Source organism: Dermacentor andersoni, chromosome 5 (assembly GCF_023375885.2).
Source record: "Dermacentor andersoni chromosome 5, qqDerAnde1_hic_scaffold, whole genome shotgun sequence".
NCBI classification, from domain to species: domain Eukaryota; kingdom Metazoa; phylum Arthropoda; class Arachnida; order Ixodida; family Ixodidae; genus Dermacentor; species Dermacentor andersoni.
The window spans coordinates 199512781-199537247 of record NC_092818.1 but is presented as its reverse complement, the minus strand read 5'-3'; the positions used below and the strand labels follow the sequence as shown (position 1 = coordinate 199537247).

The window sequence follows — 24467 nt, the reverse complement described above, 5'->3', positions numbered from 1 at the left end:
TTCATCTCATATATAATTTTTATTCGTCACCTTTATTCGTAACTCGTTTTAAGAGTCTTGCGATCGAATGACCATAACGACGACGTTGTAGGCTGCGCCCCTAGCAACCCGAGAGCACGAAGAGCTGGGTGCCGTGGGAGACGAGGCTTCGTTATTGGAGCCATACGCAGCATTTCTGGTCCCTGGGGCAGGATGAGCTTTCACTTTCCAGCTCCTTGCAGATGCGGTTGAGCGGGTTGCACTCGCCTCCCTTGCCCTTGCAGCCGGTTACTTTCGCTGTACCACGCGCGCAGTAAAAAATAAATGAATAAATAAATAACAAGAAACAGAACAACTTCATTTGGAAAGATTGGATGCGCTTTGTAGACGATCACAAAGAAGAAGGCAGGACAGGCGCAAACTAACAACTGACGTTTATTCGAGGGAAACACTTAAATATCAAATCATGCCAGCGCAGGCGCATCAGGGTATCAGCAGCAGAAAAGAAGAGAAAAAACACAAATTCAGAAAAAACCAATGGCATGGCTCAGCTAATCATACTATCTAGGAAACGTGCCTCCCTATTGTAAAGCATGACCGATGTGTCACTGATGCATGCTAGTCCCTTCTTTCTTATATAATATGCCTCTAGAAGTTCCCGTGCTTTTTCGTTACTGCACTAGGCAGGATCTTAATCTGGTTGAGCAGAGGCCTGCATTTATGATCTAGGCAATGCATGGGTAAATGACGTTGCTCCCGGTTTTTTATTTGACCTTTCGTGTTCTAAGATTCGCACGTTCAAACAACGGCCCGTCTGGACTATGTAGGCTTGGCCGCATGTCAGGGGAATCTGATAAATAACGCCAACTTGGCAATCTACATGGGGGTTCTTGTGTTTCACGCCACAGCCACCTTGCTTCTTTCTGGCGTGAAGTCTCCCAATGCGGGCGCAAATGTGACTCAGCTTGCAGGGAGCCGAGAAAACGAGTGGGAAACCGTGCTTGGTTGCAACCAAGCACGGTGTCCCACTCGTTTTCTCGGCTCCTTGCAAGCTGAGTCACCTTTGCGTCCGCATTGGGAGACTTAATTTGTGGAGTGCTTGTGACGTGCGTAGTTTATTCATCGGGCAGGCTTAGTATAAAGCACACAAGGCGTTTACGAGCTACACTAGGAATCGGATAAAATAACTGGCTGACACTTTGCGACATAGTGCAGCTCGCAGGGACACGGCGACATTGAAAGACAAGCAAACGTCAAAGATGTTACTAACAACATTGAACAAAAGAAGTCGTTAGTAGGTCACGTGACTTGTTTCTGTGCCGCACACGCAGCCTACACTAACAACACCTAACAAAAGAAGTCGCTAGTGGCGCCTGTAACATGTTTCCATACACGTCTTTCATCTAGCATGGCTGTGTCGTCGCGCCGCCTTATGTCCCAAAGTGCTAGTCGGTTATTATATGCGATTCTTACTATATCACGTAAAGTTCTCGCGGGCTTTATACTCAGCCTGCTCGATGCCTAGGCTACGTAAACTCGAATTATATTGGCAGCACTATAGCGCATATTTTGCTTTGTACCCTCACTTTTGCACCGCGTAGATACCTGTTAAAACCAGACTATATACTTCCGCACGCCTTTACCACATTCATAAAGTAAAAAAAAAAATCTGAGGACACCTAAGCACTTCTTATGAGTTGTGAGCGCGAAAGCACTAATGTACAACTGAAGGCCGCCGAACGGTCCCTCGAGTTATGAACACCTCCTTGGCAAGCGAGCGCGTTGAGACGGTTGGCCAACGGTTTCGCCCAGTGGGTAAGACACTCGGTTTCTGAGCGTGGGGTCTTAGTTTCGAAACTCACTACCGCCAACGTTTTCCCTCTTGAATATATTCTGTTTTCATATACGTTCATTTCTTTACAGCGATTAGCGAGGCGAAGTTCGAACGCAGGCAAGAGCTTGTGCGGGCAAGGAACGCACGGACAACACAGGTCTGCGAGAGGGACGTGGCTTCGCGGCGATGCCCTCACGCAACACCTGCTGGACGCGGCAGCAAGTTTTGTTTTGCACCCGCTGTGCTCCCTCGCGCACGTGATGCGGCGTCGCAGCCAATGAGAGTTTAGGTGCCGTGCTCAAGACGCCGGCTTTCTCGTTGAATGGGACATTTGATGCTTTCGCTTCAAAAATTGCAATGTACGACTGATGTTTTTAGAATATCTTTCTTCTCGAAAACGATCCGTGACTGGAATGGATTGCCGCAACATGTCGTTTGCAATGTTTCTAATGATGCATTTTTCGCTTCATTATAATTTGATTCGGTGGTGCCGGCTTGTAGTTGTGTAATCTGAGTGTCGTGTTCTTAGTTACATGTTAAGCTTTCTTTTTTTGTTCACTGTTCCATTTGCATGCGCTTCCTTTTAACGTTGCACCTCCTTTTGTAGTGTTTTGAGCTCCCTTTGTTACCTTGCCACTGTAATTCCACACAGGCGCGATGCGTACTATAATAAATAAATATAAACAATAGCATGCGGTAAAAATTTTTTGTGCACCATAGTTATCAGGCAATAATTCCCTTCCGCGGACACATACCACCATACCCGTTTTATTTGATTTCAGAGGAGCTGCTTTAAATATTCAGGATAATACTTCAGAATACTGACGGTGAAGTGTACTTACACAAGTCACAGCAGACGGTCGAGCAGCCTTGGTAGCTCAGGCGAGCCTCCTGCGGGCAGTCGGATTGCGGAAGACAGCCGAAACCCCTTGAAACGCAGTCGTTGGCCTGGCTGAATGCTTCACGCGGATAAAGAAAGGCGATATTTTGAGTGAAAACATGAAATTGCGGGGGTGATTAATGAAATGGATACATTGCAGAAAAAGAGGACGGGTAACCTATTGAGGACAGCGCATATGCTATGATACCCGGTGCAAATGTGTCAATTGTATGCTCCCCCCACGTGGTCGTTGTGCTCTAACGCCATTTCCACATTTTCAAAAATTTGAGGGGTGATGTGGCGTTACTAGGTGCCCGGTTCCTAAACGCAGTACATAAGCACACTTCCTTCATTATATATATATATATATATATATATATATATATGCGCGCACATTGGCGAGTGTGGAAACTCAGCAAGACGCTTGAGGGTTTTGTTGCCTTATTTCGTGTTTTATACTACGTCGTCGTGTGTACATACCTGATGCCCGACAGCGCTTCCACTTCAATGTTTACAGTACCCTCGGTTGATAACCAATCTTGCTATCGCTACAATATGCACATGCGTGGAAATAACATGATTTGGTGGAAGCCATCATAATAAAAAGAGTTTGTAATATTTACGTATCTTGCCTAACAACCATCGAAGAATCCACGCACTGTACCATTGTTACTTAGAGTTGCGAGGTCTGCACATTTTTGCCAAAAAGTTTCCAGACGAGTGCCTCCAGAGGCGAGAATTCTAGCGTGGCAGTGTACTGCTCTGAGATAAGCAACAATAGTTCTGCACTATCCGAACGTTTTCAGCGACCTTGGTGATGTCGCGAACGTCCTCGTTCTATCTCTTTTTCTCTCACAAACACTCTATACGACGTCGCCCAGTTATCGGCTTCCGCTGTCTACGCGTCGTCAGTGCAGTCATGTATGTCACACTACCGCCTGCCAATTAATTTGTATCTCGCTTGCATAGTTGCTCTTTCGTAATTCAGGCCGTCCTTGGCGTGTTATCTTGTTTCTGCACACCGCACAACGCATGAAACATGTGTCGTCTAGGCCTAGAAGTAATAGGAGGATCACTTTCGCAAGACGTGGCTTCATAACCAGTTCACAACAGGTTTCTCTTTCAGCTTGGTTTCTGAGGAAGATCGGGCAGAAAGAAAGAAAGAAAGAAAGAAAGAAAGAAAGAAAGAAAGAAAGAAAGAAAGAAAGGAAGTTGGTATGTAGTATGGCGCAAGATGGCGTTAGTGAACAGCAGCAAGCGCCATTCTCCGCACACACTAACGACAGCGTCACAATCTTACTGGACGGAAATGCGAGCACATATTTCAGCCTATTAGTGGTTATTTTCCTTCATAGGCTACATACTTGAGACGGTGCTTCAGAGTTTACTTTTCTTATGGCAAGAAGTCTAAAGAGTCAGAACATAAGCAGTCGTAGGGTTATTAGGCGGAGTTGGGACTACAGCGTGAAAGCAGCCCATATGACAGGATAATCACCGACAAGGATAAGCCCCGAGTGTCAACTGGCATGGTTTATTTGTGAAATCCCTCAACAAAGCCAAGAAAAAGCGAAAACAAAGCACAAAACGGCAAAATCCACACAATCACCTTCCCCGATTGCAAGCGTTTCTTACTGCAGCGGGTTCGCTAGCGCTGCTACGAAGTTTTCTTTTCTTTTGGTTTGACTCACAGTCGAAACAAGTAGAGGCGGTGGCTACATGGCAGCCCAAAGTTGCTTTGCAGGCACTATAGGGTCTAGTATACCTTGTGTCCGTTAGCCAAGCTGTTCAACGAAACATAAAAACACGATTAAAGCCGGTGCAAGATACAACCATAAGACCTACGGTCGCTATAGGAGTGACGACCGAACATCGGAGGTCTTAAAATCGTATCTTGCCCCATGTCATAAAAAATTTTCTTTTCGTTAAACAGCTTAGCTAACGTTAGCTGGGGCGCCCTATATGATGCATGAGATGTGCTTGACTAACAACCCCGTCAGCAGACAATGCGAGAATTCGTTCATTCATTCAAAGCAGCCGCATTGCTGTGGTTGGGACGCTGCTCGGCCTGCAAACGCATTATTAAAAGGAAGCTTTAACTCGGGTGCCCCTATCTAAATACACGTAAAAGGAGAACTCGTTTTTCTCGGCAACCACTGCACCAAATTTGACGAGGCTTGATGCATTTAAAAGAAAAATTTAAAATCTAGTGGCTGTTGGTTCCGAATATGTTATTTAGGTCGTCAATTTTTTATTAAAAATTGGCAAAAATCGAAAATTTCCAGCAAACCAAACTATCAAGTTTATGACTATCTAACTCGGCAAGGAAAAACGATAGCACAATTCTGTGAACTGCATCTCATAGTACATCTAAAGCGGACAAAATTGATATGTTACACTAAAATCTGAAAAAAATTCTGCAATATGGGAATACAGCTTTTGCAGAACCCTTGTACACAACGTAACAAATTCGCGTAAGATGTAAATTGACATATACAATTTGTCCTCTTTGAAAGATCTAAAGGCTGCCGTTTACAGAACCGCGATATCTGTTTCTGATGTAGAGCTATGAATTTGTAAACTTCGTGCTATTTTTTTCCGAACTTCCGAATTTTTGAAAATTCTTGTAACAAAATTCAGGCCTCAAATCATAATTCCGCTTCCAACAGTCACTATAATTTACCTTTCTCTCTCAAATGCAAAAAAATCCATTACGATCGGTCCAGTAGCCGATTGGAAAGCGTTTTTGCGTTTTACATATATTTGAATAGGCCGCGTCGCAGTTGGGCCCGAGCTAAAGCTTCCTCTTAATGCAAAAGGATAGAAAGTTGGGCGAGTTGGTACGGTAACATGATCTTGGATTGTAGCACGAAGTGACACTAGAAAGTTTTAGTTTAGCGGACACAAGTGGCTTGCGTACGCAAAAACTAGGGGCGACGGTACGGCGCATGCGCAGTATCGTGGCGCACTACCGTGGCCCCTAGTTCTTGCGCGCTCAAGCAGCTTCCGTCCCCTAAAGTGAAACTGTCTACTGTCTGCTTCCAGTCTCTATCCATGTGACTTCGCGCTACAATCCAAGATCATGCTTCCTCTTAAGGCGAAAGCCTTTCTAGGCTCGTGGTGAAGTTTGTGTCAGCAGACCTGACCGTCGGGGTGTCCGCCGAAGCGTCATCACACCATAAGGAGACAGATGAAAGAAAAATGATTAATAGTGACAGTTAGTGAATGATAACGTTATAATAGAGATTGGTAGAGGTTAACTAGTTAACTAGTAATGACTAATAACGACTACTAACTACTAATGACTTGTAATGACTACTAATAATTCCGAAATGACGAGTATGTCTAACGACGTCTTGTAATGACCAAAATTGATTAGAAATGACTAGAAATGTCCAGAAATGAGTATTAATGACTACAATGACTACTAATGACTTGAAATGACTACCATGACTATGAAATGGCCAATATGTCTAACGACGGCTTGTAATGACCACAATGAATTACAAATGACTAATAATGCTTTGTAGTGAACAGTAACGACTAAAAGAAAGAAGAGAAAGAGAAGAGGCAAACAGAAAGAGACGAATGATAAGAGGAGGAAGAGTAGGCTTTCGCCGTTCGCCTCTTAAGGGAGATCTTAAGAGACCCTGTAATTTTTGTTGGTTCAACCCTGGCCATATATGCGTGCTCTTTATTGTTATTATTATTATTATTATTATTATTATTATTATTATTATTATTATTGATTTATTGATTGATTATTGCCTCGACTACAGAATGGATGGATGGATGGATGGATGGATGGATGGATGGATGGATGGATACAACTTTCTTGTACGTCCGGCAAGGTTTAACGCGACCCGGGCTCAGGTCTCCCACGGGGGAACGTCAAGGCCCTGCCTCAACGCCGCCTCACGGGCTTGCTGGACTGCCCACATCTGGATTCCGAGGTCTGAGCTGCGCAGAGCGTCGGCCCACCTCGACGACAGAGTCTCCGGAGTAACTGCCATCCCTCCTATAACTACATTGCACTCCCACAGCATGTGTTTGAGTGTTGCTGGTCCTTCCTGGCACAATTTGCACGTGTCGTCCTGATGCTTATCTGAGAAGATACGTTTCAGACGGAATTGATTAGGGAAGGTGTTCGTCTGGAGTTGTCACCAGGCGACGGCCTGACTCCTGTTCAATTTCGGACTCGGCGGTGGGTATATCCTTCTGGCGTTCAAATATGCACTGGTTATGTCGTTGTATCTGGTGAGCCTGTCCCGTTGTGCTCGAGAAGCGTTCGCTATCGTGCGAGAGGCGTTTCCCTGTTCGGCGCGGCGGGTCATGTCTCGCGCCGTCCGGTGCGCCGTCTCGTTTAGGTTCGGGAGCGCGTCGCCTTCCGTGGTGACGTGCGCGGGGAACCATATGATCCTCGAGCTCGCGGTTTTGGATCTGCCCGCTTTGGCCAGAATGGACAGGGCTTCCTTGGAAATTCGGCCTTTGGCATAATTCTTTACTGCCGTTTGCGAGTCACTTAGTACGACTTCGCATTCCTGCTCTGTGAGGGCCAGCGCAATCGCTACTTCCTGCGCTATTTTCGAGTGTTTGGTGTATACACTGCATGTGCTTCTGATTTTTGACTCTGCGTCTATGACTACGGCGGTGTATGTTTGGCCGTTCGCATATTCGGCTGCGTCGACAAAGCGCGCGTTTCTCTCCCTGCCGAATGAACGGAGCAGAGCCTCGGCTCTTGCCTTTCTTCTACCTCGGTTGTAATCGGGGCGCACGTTTCTTGGGATGGTTGCCACCGTAATGGTCTCTCTGATTTTGTTGGAGATTTGCATTTTCTGGCCGTGCTGGTTGTGGTACGTTATGCCGAGCGTGTTCATAATGTGCCTTCCCGTCGTGGGGGTCGACAGGCGTTCGAAATAGCCGAAATAGCCGAAGCACAACGCATCTCGACTACAGAAGCACCGAAACGGACTTAATTTTCTTATGGTCTCATTGATTGCACAGAAATATTGAATAACGTTAGTATCAAAATTCCAGGAATAATAGTGTCACGTAGTTGTGACGGTGAAGAAAGCAGCAAAACTATGATTGACGAAACTTGTGTTTTATTGGGCGAGCCTGTGGCCTTCAACAGCACGCTACACTCACAGAATGGCGATAGCGGCGAACACAGTCGGCGATGATCGAAAATCTGGTCAGCGGGTCAAGCACGTCGGCTTTTATAGATGAGTCATCGAAGGTTCCGGAGTAATCGCTGGCGCCCGCGTGTCTTCCAGAAAGTAGTTACAAATGTTATACGAGTACACGAGGTTCGGTGACAACTGACAGCGGATAGAACCATCAATAACATTCGAGAAACTTCCGATACATGCAGGCGCGTCCTGCGCTGAGCGATAACATTCGTTACACGGTGAGACAACGCGGTCACCCGATAAACAAGCAAAGTGTCGGTAGCTATAGGGTGTCTAGACATTTTCACGTATCTACTTCTGGCGTCGCAAAGAATACTTTGGCAAGGATTCCTTGCGAGGAAGGCGAGGAACTCGCAGCAACTTGACATATTTCGGAAATATTTGCCCACTTTCCCAGCAGCGCTCGAATACACTTCACAACCTATTCTAGAAACGTCCATGTTCTGTTTGAATGTTGTATGGTAAATAATTACCCGTGTAACATGTGTACTCTTCCTTCGTGTTTGTTGATGTACGTATTACTTGGTCCATGAAACAGTTACCTTATGCCTTGGTGTCTCCATGTCCTCCAAAAAATTTCAATCAATGTTTTTTTTGTATCTTGTATATTGTTATTCTGTCTTATGCTATATGTATGTTATATAATGAACCTATTTCTTGTATCCAGCCAAACGCGGGGGACGCTTGACCGGCTTTGTGTGTATACTATATGCCTTCTCTCACGTGCGCCAGTAGCAAGACCAACTGGTTGTTCCTGGGCACGTTAATAAAATTGATTGATTGGTTGATTGACATTGATTGATTGATTGGTTGATTGACACTTTGGCAGCAGCGGTAGCGACCCTGGCACATTGGCTTACATTCCCCTGTTCTACGCAGATTCTTCGACGGCCCTTGTGTCTCCGGCGGTAGTCTTTGTGGCGCTACCTACCCTTTTCGTCTTTGGTGCTGCATCGTTCCCGTGTTACCTACACGTGCGGATTCCTCAGCCTGGCTGCTATCTACAGCTGATAGCGTCGACGATTTCTGCCACCGGGTGCCACTGCCGTCCCGATTCCTCGCTATAAAAGCCGCCGACGTGGAAGACGACACTTTGGCAGCAGCGGTAGCGACCCTGGCACATTGGCTTACATTCCCCTGTTCTACGCAGATTCTTCGACGGCCCTTGTGTCTCCGGCGGTAGTCTTTGTGGCGCTACCTACCCTTTTCGTCTTTGGTGCTGCATCGTTCCCGTGTTACCTACACGTGCGGATTCCTCAGCCTGGCTGCTATCTACAGCTGATAGCGTCGACGATTTCTGCCACCGGGTGCCACTGCCGTCCCGATTCCTCGCTATAAAAGCCGCCGACGTGGAAGACGACACTTTGGCAGCAGCGGTAGCGACCCTGGCACATTGGCTTACATTCCCCTGTTCTACGCAGATTCTTCGACGGCCCTTGTGTCTCCGGCGGTAGTCTTTGTGGCGCTACCTACCCTTTTCGTCTTTGGTGCTGCATCGTTCCCGTGTTACCTACACGTGCGGATTCCTCAGCCTGGCTGCTATCTACAGCTGATAGCGTCGACGATTTCTGCCACCGGGTGCCACTGCCGTCCCGATTCCTCGCTATAAAAGCCGCCGACGTGGAAGACGACACTTTGGCAGCAGCGGTAGCGACCCTGGCACATTGGCTTACATTCCCCTGTTCTACGCAGATTCTTCGACGGCCCTTGTGTCTCCGGCGGTAGTCTTTGTGGCGCTACCTACCCTTTTCGTCTTTGGTGCTGCATCGTTCCCGTGTTACCTACACGTGCGGATTCCTCAGCCTGGCTGCTATCTACAGCTGATAGCGTCGACGATTTCTGCCACCGGGTGCCACTGCCGTCCCGATTCCTCGCTCTAAAAGCCGCCGACGTGGAAGACAACGACACTTTGGCAGCAGCGGTAGCGACCCTGGCACATTGGCTTACATTCCCCTGTTCTACGCAGGTTAGTCCACGCCTTGTAACATTCGCTCTTTAGTTCATTTCATGTTGTCTACTCTACCGCTGCTGCCACTCGAGTCTGCTTCCCTGTGTTTCCGTATCCTGTTCCCATGGCAACTGTAGGCACCTGTTCCTCATGCAATGAAGCTGTTAGCTCAGATGAAATGTCTGTGTCATGTGGCGAATGTAAGGGGCTCTTCCACATTGGGACAATGTGCTGGCTTATCAGATAAACAATATAAGAAAAAATCTGAATCGGCTAAACAAAAGTGGACTTGCTCTGCATGCAGAGTCGCAGAAAAAGATAGCGAAGGCTCAAGCGGGAAGTCGTCAGTTGATGAACTAACTGATATAAGGTCGTTTTTAGCGGACATAAGTCAAAAGTTGGATGAGTTGTTGCCGCTCAAAGAGACTGTGCCAGGCATTGAGCGGTCGGTACAACTAATGTCTGATAAGTATGACGAGATGTTGGCACGATTGGCCGCGCAAGAAAAGGACACGAAAGAAATCTGGAAACGGCTTGAACACCTTGAACAAAGCTCTCACGCTAGTGGCGATGCGACAAAGAAGTTAGAGGCGGATCTTAATGAGCTGGAATGGAGAAACCGCAGGTTCAACCTAGAAATTCACGGTGTTAGTGCAGTTGACAATGAAAATTTGCTTGAGAAAGTGAATTCTCTTGCCACATTGATTGAGGTCCCTGTACTCAGTGAAACCGATGTCACTGCCATTCACCGCCTTCCATGCAAAGCCGGCCACATTCCTGGTATAATTGTGAGGTATCTCAGGCAATCTGTTCGAGATCAGTGGCTGGACAGCCGCTCAAAGCTGAGGGAAAAGAAATCCAAGGTGTTCTTTCAGGAAAACATGACCAGTTACAACCGACAACTGCTTCGAGAGGCTAAAGACTGGGCGAAAGTGAATGGTTACAAATTCGTGTGGCACAGGAATGGAAAGATCTTGCTGCGAAAGACCGAGGGCGACTCTGTCATAGTAGTGCGTCACAGATCAGACTTTCCTTCCTGAGCCTGCTCTCTTGTGAGCGTACTGAAGTTGATCATTCCCGCTTAAAGATGGCTACTGATAGTCCCTTCTTTCCGCATGAGGTAGATAATCTTGTCTCAAATCAACATGCTGGTTCATTGAAGTGTCTTCACCTTAATGTTCGTTCGCTCTATAACAAAGAGACAGATATCGATGACTTTATCAATGATTTTCATTTTTTGTTTGATGCTGTAATGCTCAGTGAAACTTGGTGCAGAGATGGTCGTGACGTGCCTAAGTTTAGACATTATCAATCGTTTTGTGTGAACCGAACGAACCGCCGTGGCGGCGGTGTTTTGCTGTTGTTGAAAGAACCTGTAAATTGTGAATTGCTTCCCGACTTTTGCGTTTGTTGCGAAGATTTTGAAATGGTAACAGTTCGTGCGAATGAGTACATATCTTCTGTTTGCTACAGGCCTCCAAATGGAAATGTTCTTCAGTTCCTTTCTTTTTATGAACAGCTGCTGTCTTTTTCTGCAGAAAATAGCAATTACTTGGTGTCCGCTGGTGATTTCAATATCGACATGCTGACCACTTCTGTACCACAAAAGACTATGTTAAATATTTTAGCTTCAAATGGTTATGAAAATTTAATCCGTACGCCAACAAGGATTACATCCGAAAGTGAAACATTGTTGGACTTGCTCATTACAAATGCTGACACTGAAAATGCTACTGCCGGGGTGATGTCACACGATCTTAGTGATCACCTTCCAGTATTTCTTTTTCTAAGAAAACACAACTTTAAAAAAAAAACAGGAAGCATGAGTATATCTTATGTCAAAGTATTACTCAAACACGTCTAGATAGCTTCAGAGACGAACTTCTACGGTGCGACCTTAGACAAACTTTAGAAATAGATAACGTCGAAATCGCGTATGGCAAGCTTATTGATGAAGTCTCTCGAATATATAAGAGCCATTTTCCAGAAAAAAAGCTCAGGCTCGGTAAAAAATTACGGAAGCCGTGGATAACTCCCGAATTGCTAAAACGTACTAATTATAAAAACGCGCTCTATCACAAGTTCGTCAAGACTAAGGATCCAGGTATATTAAAGGAATACAAGTCGTATAGAAACAAGCTAAATAAGGAACTAAAATCCCATAGGAAGTCCTATTTTCATGCAGAATTCGAGGGTTGTTTGAACAAACCTGATACCTTATGGAAAAAGTTAAATGATGTCTTAAATCGTCGAAAATCGGCTCCGCGAATACAAACTTTAATACTTGGTGGAAACGAAGTATCGGGAAGTGCTCTTGCAAATGTTTTTAATGATTACCTTGTAAACTTTTCTAGTGGTAGTGCATCGTCTGACATTACTGAATTTATGCCGAGCAGAAATTCATCTTCACTCTTTCTTCATCCCTTTACTGAGCAAGAGGTGACATCAGTTTTCCTTTCACTAAAAAATAGCTCGAGTTGCGACGCAGAAGGCATGCAGGTTCGCCCTATCAAGTATGTGCTTGATATCATTTCCCCGTACATTACCTATATCTTTAATTTGTCTTTGTCAAGCGCTATCTTTCCTAAACGGATGCAAATAGCCAGAGTGTCTGTATTGTTCAAGAAAGGTGACGTTAATGATACTAAAAATTATAGACCCATTTCTATATTACCTGTTTTTTCGAAGGGTCTAGAAAAACTAATACTAATGCAGGTTTGGAAGTTTTTTGACAAGCACAGCCTAATTTCTCCAGCCCAGTTTGGATTTAGAAAACGACGGTCTACAGAATTAGCACTACTCCATCAAAAAGAATTTATTTTATCGCAATTTGAAATTAAAAACATTGTCCTTGGTATTTATATTGATTTTACTAAAGCATTTGATTGCATCCTTCACTCGGTTCTACTTGATAAGCTTGAAATCTATGGTATTCGAGGGCACTGTGGAAGCCTTATAAAATCTTATCTTGACAATCTCTATCAATATGTTGAAATAAACAATAGCCGCTCAAATTTGAAGCATATCACCAGAGGCGTTCCTCAGGGTAGTATTCTTGGCCCGTTCCTGTTTATCACATATATAAATGACTTAGTAAATATCTATAAAGATGCGAAATACGTAATGTACGCAGACGACGCCAGTATATTTTTTTCGTCACCTGACTCTAGTAGCCTTGAGAATAAAGCTAACACTGCTCTGAAAATTCTTCAGGTATGGTCAAAACAAAACTGTCTACAAATCAATATAAACACAACAAAAGCAATAATCTTTAGGCCCAAATCTAAGCAAATGAACAGTTCCATCAACCTTGTTTATGACGATGTAAACCTAGAAATTGTAAATAGTTTTAAAATACTTGGCGTTATTTTCACACAAAATATGCTTTGGGACATGCACATAGAATCGGTATTGGGCAAATTATCTCGTGTAGTTGGCATGATGGTGCGGCTGAGACCTCTTTTACCTTACAGAATCAAGGTTCTTATTTATAACACCCTATTTCTTTCTACACTTTATTATTGTCTGCTCGTGTGGGGTACCACATCACATACGAATCTAGAAAAGATACATATACTTCAGAAAAAATTTTTGCGAGTACTATTTAACCTGCCTTACAATGCCCACACATCAGACTTATTTCAGATAGCAAATATAATACCCGTTTTTAACCTTTTAATTACAAGTTAGGTCAAGCTTTCAAACGGGAGGTAAAAGAGAGCTTAACGTTTCTTCATGAGTTATCTAATCTCACCAGGAACACACATTCTTACATCACAAGGTGCACGGAACAGTGGAAGGTGGTCACTCCGCGTGCCAATTATTCTACACAAAAGATATCATACACACTACCAACACTTTTAAATTTGTTTCTGAAATCAGGTCTTGATATTTATATAACTGGTGTACGAACTTTACGTGAACATTTTGTCACTGAATCTTTCTTAAATAATTGAAAAACGTTTTTCAGATAAGTTGTGTTCTTGCGTTTACTTTTTGTCCATATTTCACATATAGTCAATTGCTATGTATATATGTGTCTCCTGTTGAATCGCTGTTTGCCTTGTAAAGGAGGCTGCGGGCTCTAGTCAAGTCGCTTGCCTCTAAAGCGACTTTTACCCACAGTCTCCTCCATCACTGATGGAAATAAAGAAGTTATTATTATTATTATTAAATTGCAGCACAAAAAGCCGGCTCTTCTAATGTGAAGCATTCTTTGGCTTATCCCCGGTACATACTTCGTCGTAAGTATAGGTAAGTTCCTATTTCGCCTCATTTTAGGGTTGCAGTGGGATCGAACCTTTGACCGTGATCCGGGTGCGCGCGCACTCATCGCTCGTGCGCCACGCAGCGCCACAGCGAGCGGCCAGACTCGCAGCGCGTCGGGCCCCGCATGGTGCGGCCACTTCCGCGTAGCAGACGACACACAGCACCGCCTCGGAACGGGTCTTACCGCTCCTTCACCGCAATAGAAAAAAGAGCTCACAGGACGATGTGCAATGCGATTGTTTAAGCGTTCTCGCTCCCAATCCCGAGCTCACTGAATCACCTCTGAAGGTCCTGCTTCCTCCATGACATTTCAGGGTACAGATAGTTTTATAGCGTTCTCGTTTAAACCACCACGCCACTTGTTAATGCTCGAGTGCCCGCCGGCTTTCCAAGCATTGACTGACGCCAGGCACCCCCACCGGCGCTCCTGACGCAGTGATGTTAAACGCCATCTGGTTACGCGACGTGGATGCTCGCGCCGTTATCGACTCGCGAAGAGAAGGGCGAGGCGTGACCGGCGACACGGCAATACTTTCACGATACTGCGGACGCAATCGCCACCCGCGATGCGTGGAGGTGATGTTACCAGGCGCCGAGCTTTGTATCCTGTCAACGAACACTCCTCTCTCATTGATGGTAGCACTCTCTGACGCCTCTCTGACCTCCCTCACTCATCCCTCTGGCTGTGGATCGTGCCCGCGGAGGGAAATTGAGCAACGAGCTGAGAAAAGTTTAAAACAAGATTGGCGTGGTGCAGACCGTGTTGCTTCTGTCGTCACACAAAGGCTCGCATAACACACACAATCGCTTGCTTTACGCAAACACGTTTGTACATCTGGTAACTCTACGAAGAACCTTATTTGGTAGCTATTTGAAGAAATAAAGCGAAATCTATTCGGATCGGCTTTGTTATTGTACCGCTGAATTCTGCATCTGACATGCACGTTTGCTGTGTCTGCCTCGTAGCCGCGACATGGGCTCCTGTAGAGCTGTGTATGCAGATTTTTAGCTCAGGTAGCCCGCCAGAGCTATCTGGTAAATAAAGCGGATTGAATTGAACAATCAGCTGCTTGCAAAATTAAAGCTTCACATAGCATCGATTCCCACAGTCCGGAATGTGCGTAATTTTTGAAGACCACGCGTTAGATTACACAGGCTTTGACAACGACGTTTGATCTTATATATAAGCTAGTGTTCAGTTAACCCAGTAAGACGCACGTGACAAGTTGTGTCCTGTGTATCGCCAATGAATACTTTTTGGAACTAAAGGTTCGCGTTCTCTTTCTTCTCCTGTCCTCATCTTCAGCGATGTGCCCATTTCTTGCTGTGAGTAACCAGCTCACGGAAGCTCGCATGCACTTGTAAAAAATAAGCAATTACTATAGAAGTAGAACGCACAGTGTGCAAAGGAAGCAGTTCATGGATACATTGACGCAACGTTAAGGTGGCACACATATATTAGGAAAAGAAGTCATAGTCTGACATAGCAGAGCGAACAAAGAAGCCACTGAAAGAGATCAGCCGCTTTACTCCGCCGCGACACCAACCGAACTAAAGCGAGTGAGACGCGCGTCTTGCTTCGAGACGAGACAGATAAAGCTGTAATACATTTACTAAGCGCTATGCTGCTTAATGTCGAAGCTGCGTGAGCACATTATCCAGGAAGCGTTTTACGCTCTTAGCCATATGGATCAGTTATTGAGTCGACCGGAAAATGAAAGTTACGCACTGCAGTGAACGTCGAAACAACGTCGTGCCTCAGTTTCACTGGCATTTCTCAACGCTTGTAAACGAGACATCGCTGTGTGTCGGTAAGAGATAACGCCCGCAAAAGGAAAAAAAGAAAGAGAAGTGATGAAAGGGACCCTCCATATTTTTTTTTTCTTACGCGCATGCGTGTTCGTGGCTCGACGCCAATGATAGTGGCAAAAAGCGGGTCAGGTGAACGGATGGCCGGCCAAACAGCGAAGAATGTCAAATCTGCGTCAGGCAAACATGACTTTCGAATGGGTAGACGTGCCATCTAAAGTTGATTGCGTTACACAGCCTCGTGAAGCGCTTTTTTTTTAAAATGCGTAAGCATTTCTATGTTTACCCAACGAAAAAATCACCCGTCCCTCAGTCATGTAAGAAGACCGCTAAAAGCTGAAGCCCGCAGCAGCGAGCGACTTTACCTCCTCCGCGCTGTCGCTTCAAAGCGAACGAAGCGGCGAGAACACAGCGCTCACGGAGCTCTCAGCACACGCCGAACTCGGCCCGTTCTGCAGATCGCTTTCAAGATGCGGTCCGCGCGGTCGTGCTATACGCAGTCGCCGGCTGAGTAAGTTTGGTCATTGTTCATATTGGTTCGGCGCGGATGGATAAGGCCCTAAAGAGCGATATCGGCTTATAACGAGCGTCGCCACCTGCAGTACTTCGCTTGCGTAATCAATGCACCTTGCGCCACCGTCAGCGCACCAGTTCGTGTCGTCAGGGGTTTCGTTTGTACTGGCCTGATCAAGTTTCATAAAATTCATAATGACACCAGGCTGCGTGGAGATCAGCATGTGGCACAATGCTTACGCATACTTAACTCCCAGAGGAGCTCCTGCGTGATTTTTTTATGTCCCGGTTCAGGTGCCAAAGCCAGTGTAGCGCACCGCTGCCTCTTACTTTCCTTCTTTTTTTTCGCGGATGATAAATTATGCGGTTTTACGTGCCAGTATCACGATATGATTACTACGCACGCCGTAGCGGTTCGGGTACGAGGTTACCTCGCACCTCCACCATAACTGTTAGGGATAATTGCGTGTTTATTTACAGATGAATGCTAGCAGAGATGATCGATCGGGAACACAGCCGTCGAAATTCTGCCACGCACCCCAGAAACCGTCGTCATATTCCTCTTCAACCTCTTTTTTCTCGCCGCGTTACAATATATTCACCTTCTGTACACGGAACTCTCACAGAACGCAAGCGTTTGCAAAAGCTCTATAAAAATCAGAATTAAGTGCCGCCGCCGCAAGTCGGATAGAAACGCTCTAGCGTACCATCGTAGGCCTTGACGAAGTATGAGCACTTCGAAGACGTGTTACATGCGTTGTACAAAATCGCGCCCAAGTTTGTTTAATGTCGTACGCACAGAGATCAATGTCTTACTTGAAGTAGGCGACCAAAAGAAAAAAATTGCGGCACAACACATCTCACCATGACTGTCGGCGGTAACGCGACATCATTGAATCAATACAGCGACACAACGTTTTGCCATCGTTGAAACGAGTTATGTATGAGGCGTGTGCTGCAGCGGGACTCCTCTTTCGCACTTCCCCAAGAACACTCGGCGTCATCTAGCGCCGCCGCCACGAAGACTGGGGTGGCATCCGAAACGAATAGCGCACCGTGTCATGCGGCAACCAAACTCTTCTCTCGCGCGTCTTTCTGACACGCGGCGCCATCTAGAGGCGCTGCCGAGTAGTCCGCGCGTTGCCTCCGAGACGAGAAGCGTGGCGCGCCAGAACGCTGACAATTGTTCCCTCGCTTGCCGCACACTCAGTGGTACATACCCAGCGACTCAAGTTTCCATGTGCCGCTCTTCAATCAATGTCTCACCCAGTGCACTCGTGGCGTGGCTAGCTAAAGCGTTGGCCTGAAATGCGTTCATTGAAAAGCGGCACCTACGCAGTGCATTTGTGGCACAACCTGCTAATGCGTCGGGTTCCTGTCCTCGAGGAATCTTCGTGACGTGGGTTTGATTCTGCCCACATCGGAGAAATCTAACGGAACTTTTCGTCACTATAGAGTGGCACGTGCCCGTTGGCTCATACCTAGTTGTGCAATATGGCACCAAAGACGTTCATTGAAGGACGGCACACACCCATCAGCACATTCCCAGTGATGCACGTAAGCGCGAAAGATTCCTAGAGTGGCACGTACACATTGGCTCACACTCAGTTAAAAATTAAATTATGGGGCATTACGTGCCAAAACCACGATCTGATTAAGAGGCACACTGTCGTGGGGGACTCCGGGAATTCAGACCACCTGGGGTTCTTTAACGTGCACCTAAATCTAAGTGCACGGTTGTTTTCGCATTTCGTCCCCATTGAAATGCGGCCGCCGTGGCTGGAATTCGATCCCGCGACCTCGTACTCAGCAGCCCAACACCATAGCCACTAAGCAACCATGCCGGGTACATACTCCGTGGCCCAAGTTGATCTGATGGCTGGTTTAGAACCCTGTTACCTCAGCACAACAGCCCCGATGCGCTAACCATTCAACCACAGACTATCTAGTGACCGATGTAGGCGGCAAAGCGGTTAGATTACATACATGGATAGCCCCCGGAATGCTCGTGAAGTACGCCAAGAAAGTTAACGAATTAATAATGATAAAAAAATAAAGCTATGGCATTCTCCGCTACAACGCGGGGTCACAGGTTTCGACTCCCGGCCGGTGCGGTCGCGTTCCTATCGGGACGGGATGTGTAAACCGTAATTGTGTGCTCATGTTAGACTGTGTGGCTCAACGTGAAGCCGGACAGGCAAACCAACTAGCCCAAACCATCACCCTTCTAAATGTGTACTCACAAAACACAAAAAAAGACAGTAGCGTTTTTGGAAATTGGGCCGGATAGATAGATAGATAGATAGATAGATAGATAGATAGATAGATAGATAGATAGATAGATAGATAGATAGATAGATAGATAGATAGATAGATAGATAGATAGATAGATATAATATCGCTGTGCAAATGTATGGCACCTGTGCAAATACTGCTACAGCTTTAACGGAAAGCCGGCCGAGAACGTAGCCATAACAAACTCCTTGTGTTAAGCACACCAACATAGCGCGAGGCATAATTGACCGAACACTGTGACACGTGAAAAGGGCGCGCACAGAGACTCACCTAGTGCCAGGGCAAAGCAGACGACCAAGAGCGGGGCCGCCATGGCTGCCAGGAGTTTTTGCTCGATCGTCGGCTGGCTTCGAGTCGGAGCGGCGCCTTTTGAATGCTCGTCACGATCGTGCGCAGCGCGTTTTTCTTTCCCCTTTCGACAGGATGTGCCGACCACGTGCTGCGGCCTGTGGAGGGGCGAGCGAGAGTTGTTTTGTTTCCGCGCGTGGCGGCGACTTGGAAAGGAAAAATCGCGCAACCGTCGAAGCCGTGGCCTCCGTCTCCATTACCCTTGCGCCATATTTTTTTTTCCTTCCGGCCTCGCAGAGGACAGCAGCCTTCGTGATACACAAGCGCACCCTTGTGTAGTTTGTGATTGGGGTGTTGCGCGCCGCGAATGCAAGTGAACCGTGACGGGCTGCCATTTGAAAATCAACACAAGTTTGTAATATGCCAACTGGCAAGAGAGTTCTTGGGCTGCTTGGTGCGTGATGTGAAGTTAAATAGAATAATAGCGCAAGAGACCGGACAGACAGAAGGAAGCGGGCGAAGTGCTGTGGTGTATATATATATATATATATATATATATATATATATATATACATATATATATATATATGGTATAGTAGACGTAAGGTTTCACATTAAACGCGAACGAGGAAAGTGACTGCTCGCTTATCCAGCACGCAGCTGGCGCTTGCAAAAAGCGATGAAACTTTGGCGCACGTGGAGCGGCAACAGAGCGGTTGCGTTTTGTAATAACATCAAATATGAAGGCGGGAGGAAACGCGTGCAATTAGTGGCACGGCGCTCTTTTTGTTATACAACCATGACACAGTGCACACGGTGCAGACTTATACAGGAGACAACGAGTTGTTATGGGAGCTGGAAGGAAGCTCGTCGTGGTTTGATCGAGGGCGCGTTCGCTGAATGGATGTCTGAATCGGTGGCGACAACGCTTCGACGACCGCCAGCGCGGCCTCGAGAAGAGTCGAAGCCGTCGTGGTAGGAACAGGAAAACAGCGCTAAGAACAGGACGTTAGGAGAGTGAGAAACAAGTGTGGCATTGTTCGTCACCCACTTCGCGTACTGTCCTTAACACTGCTCTTCCCGCTGTCGCAGTCGCGAACCAACCAGACCGCATAAGAATCATCGTTGTTAATAGCCAGCGCCACACCGACGATCACACAGCGCTCGCCCATGTTTGACAGCATAATGATGCACAGATGCACAACGTGGAGTCGGAACTACCAGGCCTACTGGGGCGTTCGAAGCTGCAGAAGCGATAGCCCGACGGGTAGACCCACAGGTGGCGGTACTTGGACGATCGCGCTGCTGATCGGGCGACAGCAGTTGCAGCAGAAGCTTGTCTCGAGTACGGACGGGCTAAGGCGCCAGTATGTCCTATTTCCAGCCCGATCATGCATGGTATAAAGTGGTTGGTAGCACGTGTTGCACAGTATTCTGCGGCCCAATACAAACGGGGCCAAGAGCATGCACACGAATAAGAGCGCCATTTGAGGCTCCTTCGTAGATGCTGGCAGACCGTTCCTGCATGCGCGCAGGCCCGTTCTACAGAACAAGGAGCACGCGTTTGATTAAAGAAAGAGATAATCACGGGATTCCGTAATAATATTCTGAACAACGTTGTGGCAACTATGCTGACACAGGCTGTAGCGGGCCCTGCCTTTGCTAGCAGAGGAAACAGGGAAAAATTCAAAAGTGCTTAAGACATTTTCTTAAGCCGAACTGTAGTTGGTCGCGCATACTGCAGGATATTCATATTTGAGTTTATGTTAAGAGTATTCAGAGGTGCAAGACTTGGCGCTCGTCTTCTATTTACTCCTGGTCTCGTCTGTTTATCGCCGCTGAAGATTCTGCCAGGACTTCTGCTCTGGAATGTTACAAGTTATAATTTCGCCCGACCTGTCTGGAGGCTTAATATTTAGGATGCAGTTTAAGACGGTGCACATATGCCCGAAAATTACCGAGCGAAAATATTCATTCAGGTAAGCTAGGTTTTTGCGTAACGCTTCACGTATGACATGCATATTGTCACGATATCGTGACGGTGAAAAATAAGACAATGCCAAATGCGTGAGTTAGCTCTTTATTGAGCACACTTGTACGCAGAAAAACAAGTGATACTCACTTCATCAAACAGCGCAAGAACGGGACACCGGAAATGAGCACACAACACAGACACTGACTTCCAACAGATACGTTTATTGTGTGAGCGCGAAATATACATAGGCAGAGAAGCATGAATGAGACATAAATGGCGTGACAAACATGAGAAGTTGAGCTTGCAGGTGGGCGGAGATGTCCTAAATTTGCAGATAGGATATTTCCTTGTCTAATAACTGGATATATGGTGAACTGATGCATGAAGGACCACATTGAATAATGGCAAATGTCTCAATGATTACGCGTATGCGCTGTTCAGCGTAGAGTACTGCACGAGCCCGGGCTGCCCGAAGCGTTTTTCGGTGGTGCAGGGCCGGGCTCGGGCTTGAAGCCATGGGCCCGGGCCGGGCTCGTTCCAACTCATTAGAGAGCCCAAGTAGTGCCTTCGAGTACACGCGAACATTATGCATTGCATGGTCGAAGGCATCCTGTGCCAAGCTGAATTGACACATGCAAAGAGCTTGCTCTTAGTATACCTTAGCAAAAAATACTAATGAAGTTCGTTTTTTTTTCTTTTCCAGAAGAACTTACATTGTTTCCGCGTAAGTAAACATAAATTATACAGAAGACCGCTCTCCAAACTATTTCTATGTTACCGCTTTTGCGATTGCGCTATTACTACTTGCGATACTACTATATTAAGGCGAAAGCCTTAAGCAGCTCGCTGCAATAGCTTATACCAGAAAAAAGCGGTGTCTGGTCCAGTGATAAAAAAAAAGTAGACGAGTGTTACAAAATATATCATCAGCAATATGGTTCATACCTGAAAAAAAAAAAAAAAGAAACAATCTGGAATGGCTCGTACCCCCCGTAAGCAAGCAAATATACAAGGGCTGAATATGAAAGAAGAAACGAAAGAAAGAAAGGGAGAAAGCGACGGCAAGAAAGAAAAAGAAAAAGCAAAAGAAAGAACGAAAGTATCTTTAGGTAGTGCATTAGGTGCTCGCATGTGTTGTTGAGGAGATCGACCTACAGCGCAATACGTTTACTTCACACTGCAGCTCGTTATGTCTTGCAAGAAGTCTGACCCTCCGATCGGATAACTTATTGATTACCACGCCGAGCCGCTAATGGGTTTGAGCCACATGTGACGTGGTTCGCTCGCCTCCCGCATTTTGCCAACCTTTCGGATGTTTTTCGAAAGTGTGCCCCTGAACTTTCTACATTTTCGGATCCGTGAAGTCAAGAGGAACACGCCGATACCCGACTTTTACGGGTGGGTGGACTTTTTTTTGCTGCCGTTTTACTATCGACCGTGTGATTGTGCGCTGAGCCTAACCACGTTAGGGTTAGCGCGGTGAGGCTTCGCCCGTCTCTTCTCATCAGAGGCTTTTCCACGATCTTTGTGATGGAGTGTGAGGTGGAAGGGGAGTTTTTAGCTCCCAAGGACTTCACTAAAGACTCCGGGTGGCAGCTCGTTGCCGCCAGACGTTCTTCAATGAGAATGAGAAACGCGGGCAATGCCAATGCGATCGACGTTCAGCCTAACACCTGTTCCAACGCTCGGGGCCGCGCCGACCGTACGGGCATTAAAAGCAAGATCATCTCAGGGGCCAGGATGCCTCCGCTGCCCAAGGAAGAGGCAAAGATCGTTGTGCGGCCCAGGGAAGGCCTCTGTATCAGCAAGGTCGGACCTACAGCAGACGCCGACGCCATATGACAGGCTACCGGGCTCGATTCGGCGTCGGAGGATACCGACATGATGTGTCCCAACTTTCAACAATATATAATGGTGATCAGCACACCCAACAGGGACAACTCTGAATGCTACATCGGCATCGAGGGCATCTCCGTCGCCGGTCAACGCTTTGAGGTGAGCGCTTACGAGGCCCCCACCCCCCTCCCCCTCCACGTGCAAGGGCGTCATCCGAGGCGCCTCCCTTACAGACGGGACCGCGGTGATCGACAAAGAACTCGTCAACCCGAGAAACCCCACGGCGCTGGGCGCCAAAAGAATCAACACCGGTACCGTGGTGATCTCGTTCGAGGGGTACAGGGTGCCAAATTGTGTCTGGTACGGCGGCACCATCGTCAGGTGCACTTTATTTCGCAAGAAAATGGACGTGTGTTACAGCTGCGGCAGACTCGGAACCGCTCCGACGTTTTCCTTTGCCCAACGACGCCATCGGCAAGGGATGCGGAGAAGCAAGCCCTGACGCTCACCATAGGTGCGATCCCAAATGCAAGCTGTGCGGAGGCGATCACCTTACGGCCGCTAAGGAGTGCAAGCGAAGATTTCAGACGCCGTATCTCGACAGGCGCAGACGGGGGAACGCTACCGCGCCCTCAACGCCGAACATTTCCCGCCCATGGAGGGCGCGAATCAAGACCGGCAAGCATCGCGTCAACGCCGATCCGGTCACAGCCGCTCCCTTTCCAGGGGGAGATCCAGTTCTCGTGGCCGCTCCAGGAGTCGCACCAGGAACCGCTCCGTCTCCAGGGCCAGGTACAGGTCAAGGCCCCGTATCTGATCTAGATCCAGGTCCAGATCCGGTTCCAGGGGCCGCCAGGGTTCCAGAACCCAGCCAGCATCCGGACCACACGTTGCGGGAAGCAGCCGACCTTCGTTTGGGCCGATCTAGCACGTCCCAATCCCGACGGCAAAACCGAGGCTCTCCGGCACCTCGCAATGAGCTGCACCGAGAGCAAGCTAGGGACGCGGAAGTCATTCGCTTACAAAAAGAGAACGACGACCTCAAGAACACTATCAAGGGGCTAGTTAACGAAATGACAGAGATCAGAAAACCAGTTTCGAATGCGTCTTGTAGCGGTGCGTCAGTCATGGCCACCGAGACTCCAATCCCAGCTCCGGTAGACGATACTGCGACGTCCTGAAACGCAGGGCAGTTGTGAAACAAAATGTGAATCTCGAGCGTTGTGCGCAGAAGTCAGCGAGATTAAACAAACTTTCATTGGGCTGGCAGACGGCCTCAAACGGGTCACCGCTTGCGTCAGTTTCCCCACCGATAGCGTTCGCCAAATTCAGGTTGCGCTCGGGGGACCCCAAGGGAGGCCGGAGCTCTCACAAATCGCATCGACGCTACTGAGGCGCGAATTGCTTCATCCGCCACCATCGTACAACCGCTAACCGTTCCCACCATACTAAAGGAAGCTAGACTTCAGTATCCCACCAGCGCGGCGACAGGAGGTCTCAGTCTTTGCGCACCCCTAACTCCCCGTTAGGTGGTAGTCCGTTCGGTCAGCCATAATGGATAGATCAAAAGAGAGTTTTCGCATTTGGCAATGGAACTGCAGGGGGTATTCTAACAAGAAAGCCCTCGATCGGAAGCAGTTATTTGGGTCTTT

General features: G+C 47.2%; 1 protein-coding gene and 1 long non-coding RNA gene across 2 annotated transcripts in view; one reads left to right on the top strand and one right to left on the bottom strand.

Annotated features, from left to right (window-relative positions):
* LOC126532354 (carboxypeptidase inhibitor-like) lies at positions 1 to 19112 on the bottom strand. The gene is made up of 3 exons (XM_050180066.2): positions 18987 to 19112; positions 2656 to 2772; positions 1 to 276 (listed from the first exon to the last, which is right to left on the bottom strand). The coding sequence occupies exons 1-3, from the start codon at positions 19027 to 19029 to the stop codon at positions 152 to 154; spliced, it is 285 nt and encodes a 94-aa protein (XP_050036023.1). The 5' UTR covers positions 19030 to 19112; the 3' UTR covers positions 1 to 151.
* Positions 7994 to 24467, top strand: part of LOC129385194 (uncharacterized) — a 39450-nt gene continuing 22976 nt past the window's right edge. Inside the window, exons 1-2 of the long non-coding RNA XR_008612795.2 lie at positions 7994 to 9848; positions 14012 to 14084. This is a non-coding gene — a long non-coding RNA (uncharacterized lncRNA). The remainder of the gene's footprint in view (positions 9849 to 14011; positions 14085 to 24467) is intronic.

What these genes read in the sequence shown, in the direction of transcription:
- LOC126532354 (XM_050180066.2), bottom strand. Translation starts at nt 19,029, where the DNA reads ATGGCGGCCCCGCTCTTGGTCGTCTGCTTTGCCCTGGCACTAG. An exon ending in CTGCTTTGCCCTGGCACTAG is followed by an intron (nt 2,773 to 18,986) that starts GTGAGTCTCTGT and finishes ATCCGCGTGAAG; the next exon opens with CATTCAGCCAGGCCAACGAC. An exon ending in GACCGTCTGCTGTGACTTGT is followed by an intron (nt 277 to 2,655) that starts GTAAGTACACTT and finishes CGCGTGGTACAG; the next exon opens with CGAAAGTAACCGGCTGCAAG.